This window comes from Hemitrygon akajei, chromosome 12 (genome assembly GCF_048418815.1).
Source record: "Hemitrygon akajei chromosome 12, sHemAka1.3, whole genome shotgun sequence".
In the NCBI taxonomy this organism is placed as follows: Eukaryota; Metazoa; Chordata; class Chondrichthyes; order Myliobatiformes; family Dasyatidae; genus Hemitrygon; species Hemitrygon akajei.
Window position 1 is genome coordinate 28,070,968 of NC_133135.1, and position 18,256 is coordinate 28,089,223.

The 18,256-nt window shown below is 39.6% G+C and overlaps 1 protein-coding gene across 6 annotated transcripts in view; it reads left to right on the forward strand.

Moving 5' to 3' along the window:
* The window catches only part of szt2 (SZT2 subunit of KICSTOR complex), a 242,331-nt gene that overhangs the window by 77,786 nt on the left and 146,289 nt on the right, over window positions 1-18,256 (forward strand). For all 6 annotated transcript variants that reach the window (XM_073062784.1, XM_073062788.1, XM_073062786.1 and 3 more), the window contains exons 24-29: window positions 258-393; window positions 1,417-1,773; window positions 2,320-2,545; window positions 5,354-5,481; window positions 6,801-7,062; window positions 8,015-8,189. In XM_073062784.1, coding sequence (XP_072918885.1) covers window positions 258-393; window positions 1,417-1,773; window positions 2,320-2,545; window positions 5,354-5,481; window positions 6,801-7,062; window positions 8,015-8,189 — 1,284 coding nt within the window. The remainder of the gene's footprint in view (window positions 1-257; window positions 394-1,416; window positions 1,774-2,319; window positions 2,546-5,353; window positions 5,482-6,800; window positions 7,063-8,014; window positions 8,190-18,256) is intronic.

The following is an 18,256-nucleotide window of genomic DNA, read 5'->3' on the forward strand; positions in this document are numbered from 1 at the left end:
GTCACCCACCAGAAAGTTCTAAAAGGCTCCTGAATCTTTTTAAGCTCTGCGCAGCTTTACCAGTGAATGACCTTTTGTGATTATTGTAGCTCGTTGAAAAGTTCCAAAAGTCTTACTAATGGCTATACTTCCTGATAATGAGCAAAATATGTGGCAGTTCTTGTAATAAAGTGCATTTTCAGAAAGCTTATTCCAGAATGAAATATTTGAAATTTTTACTTAATGCTTTGCATTAAAAATATACTTCTCTTGATTAGAGTGTTGGGAATGCTGATATGACTGAGGACAATGTAGTTTCAGTTGAAAATGAGACCATTCCTCAGTGGAGATGTTACACCAGATTTGTGAATGCACAACAGATCCTACTCATCTTTTTGCCAGCCACCTTTTCTGGTAAGTTTTATCAAAGTATCTTTATTTTTTGGCACAAGTGTTGCTTGAAGAGGCAAGTTAACTTCCTCTTTCTTGTTAGAATTCATTTCATGCGTTCCGTTCTGTCAGTTATACATAATGGCTTTCAAAGCTGTAGTTCCTTTGTGGTGTGTTAGAAGGTTCATTGTAAGCTGATAGTGTGATTATTCATTTGCTTTTTGTTTCCAACTATTAGATTTTTATCTTAAAGAATGTGAATGTTATCTGTTGAAAGTGTTCATTATAAATATCCTGTTCCCTAAGTGAAAAGCAAATTTAAGAAGGCGAAATATTGTCATAGAATGTGGGAGCATGTGAATTTACTGCTCTGTGGCAAGGAGGTAAGATGTCCCATGAGAGGCCACCCTAGGAACTGCACAAAATAACTTGTGTAAAGTTTAAGATACAACTTTTATTTAAAAGTCCTGTCTATAAAAACCTGAATTAACTGCAGCTGATGGAAGCTTTTTGTTTGGATTTGCCTGGAGCCGAACATAATGTCATGCTGCAGGTGGATCTTTAACTAGAGGCACTGAGCTCTATCTGAAGTGGTTTGTTACCATTCTTTGTCAGCATCTTGTAGCACAGTTGCCAGAGATGAACACAGCAGACTGGTTCCTTCATGTCAGGCATCATGCCCAGACATTCTCAGGACTTTTCCCTGAGTTTTAGTAAGCAGGGCGACGTATTCGTCTGGAAACTATGATGGCAAAGTGAATCAAAACAATAATTTAAGAAGACCAGATATAAAGAAAATATTTCTGATGCTGAATTTGCTCAAAATGAAAATTTTAAAGATCAAACGACTTGAAAATGAAATTCAGTCAGTTTGGTCATAAGCACAATTGTTGGGCTTTTCCTGGCATAAATACCTCTATTAACACTGAAGTTGAAAATAATATTTATTATATTAATCATTAACTAGTGACGGAATAAGGGAGTTAATATTTTTTGTGACTTTTTAAAAAAATGTGTATTCTTTCTGTGCTCTCTTTTTCTATGAAGATATGCAACAACTGATGGCCCCTGAGATTGATGAGAGTACAAAGAGTGCTGGTGTAGGAAATGAAGAACTGCTACAAGTTGAAATGAGGGAGTCCTCTTTGAGTGAGCACTTGAAAGGATTTAGTGCCTCCTTGGCAATAAAAAAGCCTGAAGTGGGCCGTTTTGGTGGACTTGATAGTGAAGCTGACCAAATAGCAATGAGTATTTCAAAGAATAATAGTGTCAAGATAGACTCTATATCCCCAGGACAAGAAAACCAGTCCACTCAGCCTCCATCACTCCCTTCTCCGATTCCGGCAACAGGGAATGAAATGTCATTATTTGATTCAGAGAAGGAGAAAGTACAACCTGATACAGGTAAGGGTTGCTCTCTGCAATGATCGCTGCTTTGTTTTCTTAGAAGTGGTGTTATGACTTTTCCTCTTGGTCTGAAAGCTGTTATTTTAAGTTTAAATTGAATATTTTTGAGACTTGAGCTCTGAGATTCTCGGCCACTTTCTGCAGCAGTACTGAGTGAATAGTACATCTTGGAAGTGCCATCAATCATTTGGGTGACATAATACACAGCTGGACCACAAAAGATCTCAATAAATCAGGAGCATTGCCATTCACCCTGCCAATTCATAGTCCTCCGTTTTAATTTGGGGGGAAAAAAGCAGATTATCTAGTTTTTATCACATGGTTGGGAATTTGTACAAAAAACAGTGACCCTTTTTTCTAGATTTTAACAATATCTCCCTTCAAAGTACTTTGAAATGTACTTTCAATGTTGCTACATAAATACAAATTTACTTTTTTTTTCTTGCACTTATTCTAATACGCTCTGCCAGCTAGTCAGTATTTTTTTGTCTTTTTGTGTTGCTTAATGTATTCCAAACCACCGTCCTCCATCGCCTTCCTCAGATACTGACTCTGCATCTTCAGAAACAATAAAGGAACGAGTGGAGTTCAGTTTGCCTCCAAAGAAAGACTTTCACATCACATTTAGTAGACAGTCCTCGCGGGTTGACGCCAACGATCCAGACCGCCTTCGATGCCCGATCTACGTGTACAACTGCTCACTGGATTCATTGAAAGAGCAACTTGTGAATTCTTGCATAGAGCGGCCAAACCGGGACATTTATATCAGGTGGGGATATTTTTTTTCTTTCTGGCCAGAATGAATCATGTAAGTACATGCGGATCTGAGTGTATCATGGGAGCAACAGCTTGACATTTCCACTAATCTGATTTTTGAGTATGTTCTCTGGTGCAGGTTGTAAGACCATAAAACATGGGAGCAGATATTAGGCCATTCAGCCCATCAAGTGCTTTGCCAATCCATCATAGTTGATTTATTATCCCACTCAACCCCATTCTTCTTTCTAATGCCCTTTCTAATCAAGAACCTATCAACCTCCACTTGACATGTACCCAATAACTTGGCCTCCACAGCTATCTGTGGCAATAAATTCCACAGGTTCACCACCCTCTGGCTAAAGAAATTCCTCCTCGTCTCTGTTCTAAATGGACGTCCTTCTGTTCTGAGGCTGTGCCTTCTGGAAGCAGCTGACACTAACTTAGTGAAACCATGGCCAATTGTCATTTCTGAGTTTCAATTCTTAATAAATAAACAAAAGCACAACTGCTTTAGCAAATAAAGGACACAATTATAGGCCAGTTAGTCTGACATCAGTAGTTGGGAAGATGTTGGAGTCACATTCATTTCAAGAAGACTAGAATATGAGAACAGCAATGTAATGTTCAAGCTTTATAAAGCACTGGTGAGGCCTCACTTGGAGTATTGTGAGCAGTTTTGGGCTCCTTATCCAAGAAAACATGTGCTGACGTTGGAGAAGGTTCAAAAGAGGTTCACAAAAGTGATTCCAAGATTGAATGGCCTGTCAATCTTATGAAGAGTGCTTAAGGGCTCTGGTCCTGTATTCACTGGAATTCAGAAGAATGAGGGGTGACCTAACTGAAACCTATTGAATGGTGAAAGGCCTCAATAGAGTGGATATGGAGTGGATGTGTCCTATGGTGGGAGAGTCTAAGATCAGAGGACACAGCCTCAGAAGAGAGGGGCATCCTTTTAGATTGGAGGTGAGGAGAAATTTCTTTAGTGGGGATTCTGTGGAATTTGTTGCCACAGGCAGCTGTGGAGGCCAAGTCATTGGGTATATTTCAATCAGAGGTTGATAAATTCTTGATTAGTCAGGGCATGAAGGGATACGGGGAGGAGTCAGGAGATTGGGGCTGAGAGGGAAAATGGATCAGCCATGCTGAAGAGGTGGAGCAGACTCGATGGGCCAAATGGCCTAATTCTGCTCCAATATCTTATGATCTTAACATCTACCAAGAACTTCTGTGATAGGAGACATGAGACTGTAGATGCTGGAATCTGAAGGAAAAAGCAAACTGCTGTTGAAACAGCACCCAGCTGCTGAGCAACATCAGCAGAAGGATACACATTTTCATCCAGTTCCCTCCAGCTGCTGTGATGGATTGAAAGTGACTTACACTGAGGCATGTTTGTGACTTGATTGGTTTTGGCACTGTTTTTATTGCACCCATATTATTGTTGCAATTAGAAGAAATAAGTAGTTTGTATGCAGTCTGTATAGGTAGATGTTAGATACATTATTGATCCCAAAGGAAATTACAGTGTCACAGCAGCATTACAAAGTTCATAGATATACAAATGTACAAATATTAGAAGATGTAAATATTAGAAAATGTAAAGGATGGGAAGATGTTTGAATATTTATAGATACCTGTGGGCTCAATTGTGTTCTGATCAGGGTTAATTATTTCTAATACAGTAAATAGAGCCCTTGCAACCTCTGGTATTGAGATTATATGAACTGATCATCTTAATTAGTTATGTGGTCATGTCTGAGGAAATTTAATGAGCAGAAAATGGTATTTTAGTAGCAGAGTGAAATTTAATGATAGGCTAAAAAAGTCCAAATGAAAGCCAGAATTCTTGTTTCATTGGAGCACATTTAGCCACAGGGGATTTGATGTGCCGGAGTCAATGCCAGCCTCCAGGCTTTGAAAATCTCATTTATGATGATAATTGGATGCAATGAGGGCCTTATGACAGATGATTAGGTTTAGAAGCTATCTTTCCTCCATGAGTTTCTTGGGGTGCAAGAAATTGCTGAGTAAAAAGAAGGCAAAGACGTCAACAATGACAATCTCCCAGTGGAGTCAGTCCTTTCCCCCCCCACCCCAACCTCTTTATCCCTCCCTCCCCCAACAGTAATGAGCCCAGCAAGGTCACATGACCCCCTTACATATAACAGGATGTTTTACAACTCTCAGGCAATCATCAAATTTCTTTTATTATAGAATGGAAATAAAACATTCCTTGCTTTGAGTTTTGGCACGTTTTATGAACACAACAAAATGCTTTATAAGCTGCATTAAGAAGTTAATGTGTATCATGCGACTCTAAAGTATTAAACCCAATAACTTGTCTTATCCTGATGTCTTAATGTTCTCAAATTCTTTTAAATCAGTTTTTGTTCCAGAAATGTTTCAATAGTAGCTCCTTTTTTTTCTTGTTGATGACTTAAATCTACACAATCTTTCATGGGATATGACAGCATCGTTTTAGTCCCGACTTTGCTAAATATGTTTATTTCTGTACACAGCACTGCAAGACCTGCTTAATTAAGATCCCAAAAGAGTATTATAGAATAATTAATCCAACAAATAAAAATGAGGACAATACAGTGGCTGTCCTAATGAGAGAGCAAACCTATCTTTTCAGCCATTAGAACCATACAGGTCAGACAGCATCTGTCAAGAGAGAAACATTTAAGTCAATGACCTTTCATTAGAAATGGTTTATTATATTGCTTTGATCATATGCCCAGCATTAAATCCACATCTTATTGGACAGATATATACAGTTTTTAATTGCTAACAATTGTTTTAACATTGGTTTAAGGTCGTTGTCACAGGAGAAGTCAACAGGCTCATCGTTAACAGATCCAGTATTCCAATTCCACAGGAACAAAGAGCTCTCCAACTATTGCAACTTATTGCAAGAGCACTATCATCAATGTTATGTAAAAGGTAAAATCAATCACTATGGTTTCTGAAAGAGGAATTATTCCCTAATAATCCCATAATTCACATCAACATTTGATGTGCTGAGTAGCCTATTTCTTTAATATTGCTCCTGTAATGAATATTGGCAGCCATCACCGATCAACATATCCAGTGGATTCTTGAAAGTTTTCTAGATTTGTGATTAGGTGCCTGGTTACTTTAGAAATATGGCAAAATCCCTCCCCCTTCCCACCCATTACTCCTCATTAAAAGTGTTACTGTTTCTGTTACTATTTATATAAAAGTCATTGCTGGCTGCTTCTGAAAAATTAAACACTGTAAGTTGATTGAGATATTGCAAGTGTTATCCAAACTTGATGGATAATATTCCTGTTTTGTGCCCAACTTCAAAAAAATTTATTCTCAATAGATTTAATTTTAGAGAAAGAAAATGCATCAAAGCAGCAGTTAAAAGTGGTTTGGACAATTAATATCCTCTCTTATTTTAGTTAACTACTGTTTTAAACATTGCTGAATGCACTTAATGAAATCATTTGTCAGATAGAAAAATGCAAAAAACAATTAATTTTCCATTATGCTTCCTCTCATTGAAATTATAAATAAACTTAATTTGCTCTTGGCATTCCCTCTATTTACTACTTTAATGATGGCCAACAAGCTACTTCATCAGAGAGATTTAAAGCAGAACTACACATCTATTATCCAAACAGCATAACTTCATTGAATAACAGTTTTATAAGAAAGCACAGCCAGTGAATACGTAGGCAGTTTTGAGTAAAACAATTAGCTGAGAAAAATTTCTAATGGTAATGTAACATTTTGCACGTCAATAAAATTAGATATTTAGAAGTAAATATTGGCAATGGTGAAGATGTATGGAATTTACTTCAATGAACATGTGGGATTAAGTTATTTTCTTATTTAGAACTATTTTTAAATTATCTCTGGTTTGAATTTTTCCATCCTTTATGGTGTATTTAATTCCATGCTTTGTTGGAAAAAAACAATCTCATCATTGGTTTCAAGTATGTCTATAGTTTGCCCCTTCCCAGCTCTATATTCTGTCTATTTGTCCAACACAGTACATGCTTTATGTACTATGGATTCACATGGAGTTGTTGAGTAATGATAAGAAAGCTGATGGAATTTAAATTGTGATATAACTGTTACAGGATTAATTGTTTAAAAGAAGAGAAAGAGATCCATTCACAAAATTGAGGTTTACTCTTTAATGTACATTGTATTTCCCTTTAGCCTGCATGAAATTCTTTGCTTTGAAAATACCTTCATCATTAAGGTGTATTTTCTTTTTTGTCTTAAAGCTGTATTTAGGAGTTTACAACAATCCTATTACATCAGCTCTCAGGATCTACTTACGGCTACAGATTATTGTGAGGAGCTGCTGCAGGAAATTGATATCACCACTTTTCTGCAGACACTCTGCGGACACATCCGAGCATTCCGTGAAAGTCACGACATGCAGCTTTGGAGAGATCATGAATCTATCCCTACAAAGTTTGTGATTGGAAGAAATAATGTTGAGGATGAGAGGGTGCAGAGGGGCGTTCTAGCTTCCACGTCAAGGTAAGATGTTTTGTGCTATCACCTGGCCTTGTATTTTAAGTTCAATCCATAATACCATCAAGGTATTATTACTTATGGATAGGATTATACATATGTATTCCACATCACAAGTAGTAATGACAGATTTGTAATATCATGTTCTTTTATCATCATACCATTTGCATTTTAACCAGTAATGCAACAAAATAATTTGTCTTTATTCATTATATCCAAGCCATCTTACTGTTTTTTTCTTATTTGAGTTCTGGTGTTTCAAGGTAGTTATTGATCTAGCATTTGAATGACTTATTGATAAAGCAACAATTGAAAATTTTCATCCAATATTAAGAAAATGATAATGTCATTGGAGTTTTATTTTGATCTTGATTAATCAAGAGGTCCCAAAAGCTTTAGTTATGACCAAGACTTATAAAAGAGAATTTGTGATTTTCTTAGAACAAGAAACATTTACATAACATCTTGTATTTACTGTATATTTGTTACACTGCTCTGTCCAGTAGGCATCAGTTTAACATCACTTAAAAAAAAACAGAGTAACTTGCAGAAGGAAAATCCAAAATCTTTATCCAAAGAAAAGGTAACTATATGTGAAAGGAAAATGTTAAATGCACAGAGAAACAGGAGGAATGGGATTTAATGGTTTCCTTTCAGAACAATTGGAGCTCTAGTTGGCTGCATCTCCTTTCTTAGTGGTATCAAACAATATAGTTTTGGAAGTTCCCGAGCAAGGTCAATGAAATTGCCATTGGAAGTGGTATGAGGTGAGGGGGAAGATTTTAAAGTCAGTATATACTACCATTACCTCTCTGCTAATATTGGAAATTACCTATATACTTAGTTCTGACTACAATTGTATCTAAACTCTGTCGAGAAACATCAAAGCAGAAGTGATCATAATATTGTTAAATTACATTTCCTTGGGTCACTTGATTGTTTTCTGTTTTTCTATCAGCATAGATACAGAAGATCTTGGTGAACAGGATTTGAGGAGTGTACAGTCCAATGCTGCATCTCCTTCTCCACGAGAGGAAGTAAAAATGAAGAAGGTCCACTCAGAATTCTCCCTCTCCCTTCTTCAATCCAGCCAGCCGTGTGAGGTCTACCCCAACTTGCACAAAATCATCCAGGTAATCCATTGAGAGTTAACAGCAACTTCAATAGTTTTAAAAGGCATGGATATGAAGAAATGTGGGGGTCAGGGCAACCAGTCTTAAGGACAAGGAGACCGTGAGAGAATTTTGATGATAAAAGAAAGGAGGATGGTAGTATGATTAAAGAAATGCATACTGTATGTCATGGCTAAGACATGAGATCATAAATGAAAGCATGAATAGGCTATACAGCTTTTCACGACCACTCCTCCATTCATCAAGTTCATGTCTGATCTTTTACCTTGGTGCCAGTTTCCTGTTTGGTTCTCCTAATAGCTAAAAATATAGGATGTCCCTACGTAATGAACAGGTTCCATTTTCACATATATCCATAAATCAATTTTGTCTGTAAATCAAGATGCAGAAAAATCACTTGATGTGGTAACTGTATCTCCATAGTCTTGTAATGAATAGCATCAGAAGCTAATAAAGCTGATAAGAAAGGACAATTACTAAAAGTGGACAGAGGGGAAGTCTTATCTATTTCTTATATATAGTGGATTTTGGTTAATTGGGACACATCAGGACCAATGCATTTTGGCCCAATCAAACAGCTGCCCCAATTAGCCAAAGTTTCAAGGAAATAGTTAAAAAGATAGTAGTTTTCCGTTGTGTCTGATGATGACAGGAGACCTGTGCACGAGAGTTTTAAAGTCGAAAAGCTTTAAAGTTCCACGCTGTCGACCTCAGAAATCCAATTCAAGTGGTACAAATAAGTGCCACAAACTGGGATCTTCCTTGGTACCAGTGAATGACCATGATGTCTTCTGTGCCTTTGTCACGTCCTTTGCTCTTCACGAAGCATTGCAGAACTGCCTTCCTGGCCATTGGATCTCACTGTAGATCTCAGCTGTCCAGTTAACCAGAGCTGACTTTGCATGCTAGGACAGGCGTGTTCCTATCTCATTGGCGTATGAGACCCACTGGCTACCCTTACCTGGTGTAACCTGCCTGTCAAAGTAGTGTCCTGGGTTGTGGCTGCTGTTGAATGCAAACAGCTGCTTGGAGCCACAGGTGAGAGCTGAGTATCCAGTGTGGACCAAAGGTGAGTGAGCTGTCCTGGAACTGTGCAGCTTTTTATAAAAAGTTATAAAAAAGACAAACTACTATTTAACTGAGTAACAAATTATGTAGTTAAATGAAATACAGAACAAGTTAGAACGCTATCAATACTATGACAGTATTATAAAACTGTGTATTAGTTCCTAATAGATAGATAATTTATCAATCCCAAAGGAGATTACAGTGTCACAGTAACATTACAAATGTACAGATATACAAATACAAGAGAGGTAAAAAAGAATTAAAAAATAAGTTGCCTCAAATAGTCTAAGAGGATATCGTCACTTCTTCGTCTATAGGTTGACTCATTATAGAGCCTCATGGCCAAAGGTAAGAATGACCTCATGCAGCACTCTCTGGAGCGGTGCAGTTGTCTTAGTCTATTACTAGAAGTGTCCCTCTGTTCAGCTAAGGTGGCATGCGGAGGGTGAGAAACATTGTCTAGAATTGCCAGGACTTTCTGTAGAGTCCTTTGTTCTATCACAGCCTCCACAGTCGATAATAGTTATTGACAAAGGAATTCGTCCAAAAGTACCCTGCAGTGTTGTTCTGTTTGACTGTAAATGAACAAAATCAGTGCAGACACCTAGTGCAGATAATGGACTGGCTTTATATAATGTTTTTAACAATTATATAAATCATTTTCATTGCAACATTCAAAATGATTGTAAATACCTTCAAATTCTTTGTCATTCCTAACTTGTTGAAGTAGGGAAATTGTTTTATTTTCACTCTCAACCATTTCTGGCATCTCCAAGCCTGAATGTTTGAAACTGTAGTGAGTAGAACAGTTCTGGATTGTCTTGCTGCTTATTTCTTGCCAACTATCAGTGACAAAAATCACTGGTTTTTTAACACAAACACATGTGAATGGTGCTATTTAAAAGCTTTTTGCTCTAAGCACAGTGTAGTGTCTAACGGCCGCATACAAGTGCACACCGCTGTCGCTAGTTAGAAACTGTTCAGCAACAGAGTCCTGTCCCAATTAAGTGGCATCGTGTCCCAAATAAATATAACCATATAACAATTACAGCACAGAAACAGGCCATCTCGGCCCTTCTAGTCCCTGCCGAACGCTTACTCTCACCTAGTCCCACCTACCTGCACTCAGCCCATAACTCTCCATTCTTTTCCTGTCCATATACCCATCCAATTTTTTTTTTAATGACAAAATCGAACCTGCCTCTGCCACATTTACTGGAAGCTCGTTCCACACAGCTACCACTCTCTGAGTAAAGAAGTTCCCCCTCGTGTTACCCCTAAACTTTCGCCCCTTAACTCTCAACTCATGTCCTCTTGTTTGAATCTCCCCTACTCTCAATGGAAAAAGCATATCTGCGTCAACTCTGTCTATCCCCCTCATAATTTTAAATACCTCTATCAAGTCCCCCCCTCAACCTTCTACACTCCAAAGAATAAAGACCTAACTTGTTGAACCTTTCTCTGTAACTTAGATGCTGAAACCCAGGTAACATTCTCGTAAATCTCCTCTGTACTCTCTCTATTTTGTTATTTAAATGAAGGGAATCCTGGCAATTTTCTCACTTAGTATTTGTTCTTTAAGATATGTGCCAAATGACTGTCCCAATTAACCAATGGCCCAATTAACTGGAATCCAATGCACTGTAAAATACTTAATAATATTAAGTTAGTAAGAATTGATTGGGGAAAAGCACTGACAGGGATGACGGTAGAGCAGCAATGGCTGGAATTTCAGGAAGCAATTCAGAAGACACAGGATATATAGATCCCAAAGAAGAAGAAATATTTTAAAGACAAAATGACACAACCATGACTAAAACGAGAAGTCAAAGCCAACATAAAAGCCAAAACCAATGTAGCAAAATTTAGTGGGAAGCTAGAGGATTGGGAAGCTTTCAATACCAACAGAAGGCAACTAAAAAGTCATTAAGAAGGTAAAGATGGAATACAAATGTAATCTAGCAAAAATATTAAAAAGGATACCAGAAATTTCTTCAGATACATAAAGTGTAAAAGAGAGGAGAGAGTGGATATCAGACTGCTGGTAAACGATGCTGGTGAGGAAGTAATGGGGGACAAGGAAATGGCAGATGAACTAAATAGCTATTTTGTATCAGTCTTCACTGTGAAAGACAATAGCAGTATGGAACAAGTTCCAGGGGTCATAAAGTGTATGAAGTTACCACTACTAGGGAGAGGGTTCTTGGGAATCTGAAAGGCCTGAATGAAGGTAGATAAGCCGCCTGGACTAGATGATATACACCCCATGGTTTTGAAAGAGATGACTTACGAGATTGTGGAGGCATTAGTAATGATCCTTAAAGAATCACTAGATTCTGAAATGGTTCCAGAAGACTGGAAAATTGCAAATGTCACTGCACTCTTCAAGAAGGGAGAGAGACAGAAAAAAGGAAATTATAGGCCAGTTGTCTGACCTCAGTAGTTGGGAAGATGTTGGAATCGATTGTTAAGGATGTGGTTTTGGGGTACTTGGAGGCACATGATAATATAGGCTGTAGTTAGCATGGTTTCCTCAAGGGAAAATCTTGCCTGACTAATCTGTTGGAATTCTTTGAAGAAATAACAAGTAGGATAGACAAGCAGAATTGGCTGATGTTGTGTACTTGCATTTTCAGAAGGCCTTTGACAAGGTGCCACATATGAGGCCGCTTAACAAGCTACGAGCCCATGGTATTACAGGGAAGATTCCAGCATGGATAAAGCAGCGGCTAACTCATAGGAGGCAACGAGTGCAATTAAAAGGAGCCTTTACTAGTTGGCTGCCAGTGACCAGTGGTGTTCCACAAGGGTCTGTGTTGGGACCGATTCTTTTTTATGTTACATGTCAATGATTTGAATGCTGGAATTGATGGCTTTGTTGCAAAGTTTGCAGATGATGTGCAGGTAGGTGGAGGGGCAGGTAGTTTTGAGGAAGTAGAGAGGCTACAGAAGGACTGATACAGATTAGGAGAATGGGAAAAGAAATGGCAGATGGAATGCACTGTCAGGAAACGTATGGTCATGCACTTTGGTAAAAGAAATGAAAGGGTTGACTGTTTTCTAAATGGAGAAAAAATACAAAAAACTGAGTAGCAAAGGGACTTGGGAGTTCTTGTGTAGGATTCCCTAAAGGTTAACTTGCAGGTTGTGTCTGTGTTGAGGAAGGCAAATGCAATGTTAGCATTCATTTCAAGAGGACTAGAATAGAGAAGAAAGAATGTAAAGTTAAGACTTAATAAAGCACTGGTGAGGCCTCACTTGAAGTATTGTGAGCTATTTTGAGCCCTTGAAAAAGGATGCGCTAAAACTGGAAAGGGTTCAAAGGAGGTTCATGAAAATGATTCCAGGTTTGAATGGCTTGTCATAGGAAGAGTGTTTGATCGCTCTGGGCCTGTATTCACTGGAATTCAGAAGAATAAGGAGTGACCTCATTGAAACCTATTGAATGGTGTAAGGCCTTGATAGAGTGGATGTGGAGAAGATACTTCCTGTGTTGGGGGAGTCTTAAGAGCAGAGGACATATGCTCAGAATAGAGGGGTGTCCTTTTAGAACGGAGATGAGGAATTTTTTTAGGCAGAAAGTAGTGAATCTGTGGAACTTGTTGCCACGGGCAGCTACAGAGGTCAAGTCTGTAAGTATATTTAAGACAGAGGTTGATAGTCTTGTATGGTCAGAGCATGAAGTGATATGGGGAGAAGGCAGGAGATTGGGGGTTAAGAGGAAAATTGGAATAGCCATGATGAATTGACAGAGTAGATTCGATGGGCCAAATGGCCTAATTCTGCTCTTATATTTATTCACTAATATATATGGTTGACCTTTAGGTGTTTGTAACCTCGGATCAGTCTGTATAGCAATCTCTTGATTGAGTTTATTCTGTGACTGAGCCTTCACAGGTATCTTACATAAGAACAAAAGAGATAGGAGCAGGAGTAGGCCAATCGGCCCCTCAAGCCTGCTCCGCCATTCAACAAGATCATGGCTGATCCAATCTTAACTCTAGTTTTCACCGAATCCCACAAGGCAACAGTGCCAACCCACAGGGCACCATGCCGCCCATTTTATTTTATTATTCATCCCGCCCAAACCCATGTGATCACCCGGGGAAAAAAAACCGAGTTGCCAATTGAGGAGAAAAAATCTGGAAAATTCCTCTCCAACCCATCCAGGCTATCGAAAACGGGTCTAGGAGATCACATGGCTGATCTAAACCTAGCCTCATGTCCACTTACCTGCTCGCTCACCGTATCCCCTAATGCCATTTTTATCCAGGAAAATGTCTATCTCCGTTTTGAATTTATTGAGTGTAGTAGCTTCCACAGCTCTCTGGGGCAGTAAACTCCACAGCCCCACTACCCTCTGAGTGAAGAAATTTCTCCGCATCTCAGTCCTGGAACGGCATCCCCTTATTTTAAGATTATGCCCCCTAGTCCTAGTTTCACCCATCATTGGAAACATTCTCCCCGCATCCACCCGATCAAGCCCCTTCACAATCTTATATGTTTCAATAAGATCGCCTCTCATTCTTTGGAACTCCAATGAGTAGAGTCCCAATCTACTCAACCTCTCATCGTACATCAACCCACCCATCCCCGGAATTAACCTAGTGAACCTTCTCTGCACTGCCTCGAGAGCCAGAATGTCCTTTCTTAAATATGGACACCAGAACTGCACGCAGTACTCCAGGTGTGGTCTCACCAATACCCGGTACAACTGCAGTAAGACCTCCCTGCTTATACTCCATCCCCCTAGCAATAAAAGCCAGCATTCCATTGGCCTTCTTGACCACCTGCTGCACTTGCATACTAACTTTTTGTGTTTCCTGCACCAGGACCCCCAGATCCCTTTGCACAGAAGCACTTTCCAGTTTCTCTCCATTTAGATAATAACTTGCTCTATTATTTTTCCTGCCAAAGTGCAAGACCTCACACTTGTCAGTATTATATTTCATCTGCCAAATGTCTGCCCAATCACTCAGCCTATCTATGTCCCCCTGCAGGGTTTCAATGTCCTCCGCACTCATTACACTCCCTCCCATCTTTGTGTCATCAGCAAACTTCGATACGTTACACTTAGTCCCTTTCTCCAAATCATTAATATAGATTGTAAAGAGTTGGGGTCCCAACACCGACCCCTGCGGAACACCACTAGTCACCAACTGCCAGTCTGAGAATAATCCATTTATCCCAACTCTCTGTTTTCTGTTAGAAAGCCAATCCTCCACCCATGCCAGAATATTATCCCCAATCCCATGATTTTTTACTTTAAGTAATAATCTTTGGTGTGGCACCTTGTCAAATGCCTTTTGGAAGTCCAAATACACCACATCCACTGTTTCCCCTTTATCTACCCTATATGTTATGTCCTCAAAGAACTCCAACAAATTTGTCAAACATGACTTCCCTTTTGTAAAGCCATGCTGACTTTGTCCTATTAAGCTATGTTTATCCAAATGCCCTGTTACTGTTTCCTTAATTATCGATTCCAACATTTTGCCAACCACAGATGTTAGGCTAACTGGCCTATAATTCCCAGCCTTCTGTCTATTGCCCTTTTTAAATAAAGGAGTTACATTAGCATTTTTCCAATCTGCCGGGACCATTGCCGAGTCCAGCGAGTTTTGAAAAATTATCACTAATGCATCCACAATCCCGACCGCCACTTCCCTTAAGACCCTAGGATGCAAGCAATCCGGTCCAGGGGATTTATCCACCTTCAGTCCCATTAATTTATCAAGTACCATTTCCTTGGTGATTTGAATCGTAGTTAGCTTCTCTCCCCCTAGAGCCCCCTGTTTATCCAGTGTTGGGATATTTTGAGTGTCCTCTACTGTAAAAACTGATACAAAATATTTGTTCAGCATTTCCGCCATCTCCATGTCCCCTACCATTAATTTCCCGGTCTCATCTTCTAGGGGACCAACATTTACTTTAGCCACCCTTTTTCTTTTTATGTAACTATAAAAACTCTTACTATCTGCTTTTATGTTTTTCGCCAATTTACTTTCATAATCTATCTTCCCCTTCTTAATCAATCTTTTTGTTATTTGCTGCTGATCTTTAAAAGCTTCTGGATCTTCAATCTTCCCACTAGATTTAGTTACCTTATATAACTTTCTTTTTAGTCGTATACTTTGCTTTATTTCTTTACTTAGCCACGGATAACTATTTTTTCTTTTACACCCTTTTTTCTTCAGTGGAATATATTTTTCTTGATAGTTGTAAAATAACTCCTTAAATATACACCACTGATCAAGTACCGATCTACCCTTTAATCTATTTTCTCAATCCATCTTAAGCAATTCCGCTCTCATACCATCATAGTCTCCTTTATTAAGCTCAGTACGCTTGTTTGAGATCCAACCCTCTCATCCTCTAATTGAATATGGAATTCGACCATGTTATGGTCACTCATTCCAAGGGGATCCTTTACTAGGACATTTTTTATTAGTCCTGTCTCATTACGCAGGACCAGATCTAAGACTGCTTGCCCCCTTGTCGGCTCAGTAATGTATTGTTCAAGGAACCCATCCCGAATACACTCAATAAACTCTTCTTCAAGGCTGCTGTGTCCGACTTGATTAGTCCAGTCAATATGAAAGTTAAAATCCCCCATAATTACAGCTGTTCCCTTATTACAAGCCCCAACTATTTCCTGATTTATGCTCCGACCAACTGAGTTACAGCTGTTTGGAGGCCTATAGGCTACTCCCACCACTGCTTTCTTCCCTTTACTATTTCTTATTTCTACCCAAATTGTCCTGATCCTTTGAGCCAATATCATTTCGCTTTATTGCAGTGATTTCTTGCTTTATTAACATAGCCACCCCTCCTCCTTTTCCTTCTTGCCTGTCTCTCCTAATTGTCAAATACCCTTGTATGTTTAATTCCCAGTCCTGGTCACCCTGCAGCCATGTTTCCGTAATTGCCACAATATCATAACCATACGTAATTATTTGTACCGTCAACTCATCAATTTTATTCCTAATACTACGTGCATTCAAATAAAGGACTTTCAAATATGTTTATTTCCTACCTTTTCCTTTTGTACAACTTTACGCTTATCTCCGTACATTCTTTCCCCTCCTGACACACTCTGTCTTTTTATTCCTCCACTTTTACCTACATCCATTACCTTCTCCATTGTCTTTTTAATTATTTGCTCTCTAGAATCCTCCCCCCCACTAGTTAGTTTAAAGACCTCTCTGCAACCCTAGTTATATGATTCGCCAGGACACTAACCCCAGTCTGGTTCAGGTGAAGCCTGTCCCTCTGGAACAGTTCTCTCCTGTCCCAGTACTGGTGCCATTGTCCCAAGAAGCAAAACCCACTTCTCCCACACCAGTCTTTGAGCCACGCGTTTAACTCCCTAATTTTATTTAACCTAGCCAAATTTGCTCGTGGCTCTGGTAATAATCCAGAGATTATTACCCTTGAGGTTCTGTTTTTTAATTTGACCCCTAGCTGCTCATATTCCTGTAACAGAACCTTCTTCCTTGTCCTATCTATGTCATTAGTACCGACGTGTACTAAGACAACTGGATCCTCCCCCTCCCACTGCAAGTTTCTCTCCTGCCCAGAAGAGATGTCCTTAACCCTGGCACCAGGCAGGCAACATAGCCTTCGGGACTCTCGCTCTCGGTTGCAGAGAACCCTATCTATCCTCCTGACGATATTGTCCCCTATTACTACAACATTTCAATTGACTCCCCCCTCTGGAATGGCCCCCCACTGCACGGTGCTATGGGCAGGTTGCTCATCCTCCCCACAGTCCCCGCTCCTGCCCTCACAGGGAGTTAAAGCCTCAAATCTGTTGGACAAGAGCAAGGCCTGGATCTCCTCCAGTCCTACCTCCTGGATTCCCCTACTTGCCTCACTCATAGCCACACCATCCTGTGCTTGACTGCAATCTACATTAGTTAATCTATTAGGTGTGGCTATCTCCTGGTACACAGAGTCCAGGTAACTCTCCCCCTCCCTGATGTGTCGCAGTGTCTGAAGCTCGGACTGCAGCTCATCAATATGAAGCTGGAGTTCCTCGAGCAACAAACACTTGCTGCAAATGTAGTCGCCGTGTCCCTCAATGGGGTCTACCGGTTTCCACATCTCGCAGCAGTAACACATCACCTGCTCCATGCTATATAGTTAATTTAATGTACTAGTATTAGTTATGCAAGAACGCTTTGCCCCAATACAGCTAACTATCACACTATTTAACAATACTTTTAAAGTTATAAGTGTAAAAGGAAGCAGGACTACTTACCAATAGTGAATTTTAAAGGCTCATTGCCTACTTGTAAAGCAATTTATTAATTTATTCTTGTCCCATACTTTTGAGGTTGATTCCGGCTCTTGATAACCTACCAACAGTAAAATGTCATCCCTGTATTAAACCTTTTAAGTATTCTGCACATATCAGTGAAATCACCTCTTGCTCTGTTTTTTTTTTATTAAACAAAATATACTTTATTCAAAAATAAATTATTTACAATAAACCAATCGATGACTTTCAATCCTTTACAACTGTTTCCATTGCTGTCTTTACATTTTCACACTTTTCGCCACCCACGTGGCACTCTGTTATTCCATATTTACATACACTTGTTTAGGGGTATATACCCCGCCCCCTCTACCCCTCAACTCCTGCGGGAGAAGAACCCTAAACTGTGGTCCTTCCCCACCGGGCCCTTGCGGTGGCTGCACCGAGTTTGAGTGCGTCCCTCAGCATGTACTCCTGCAGCTGAGAATGTGCCAGTCGGCAGCATTCTCCCACAGACGTCTCCTTGTGCTGGTACACCATCAGGTTTTGGGCCGACCAAAGAGCATCTTTCGCCGAGTTGATGATCTGCCAGCAGCACCGGATGTTGGTCTCCATGTGCGTTCCCGGGAACAGCCCGTAGATCAGAGAGTCTTCTGTTATGCAGCTGCTGGGGATGAATCTCGACACTGTCCCTTCCATCCTCCTCCACACCTTCTCCGCGAACCCACAGTGTGCAAAG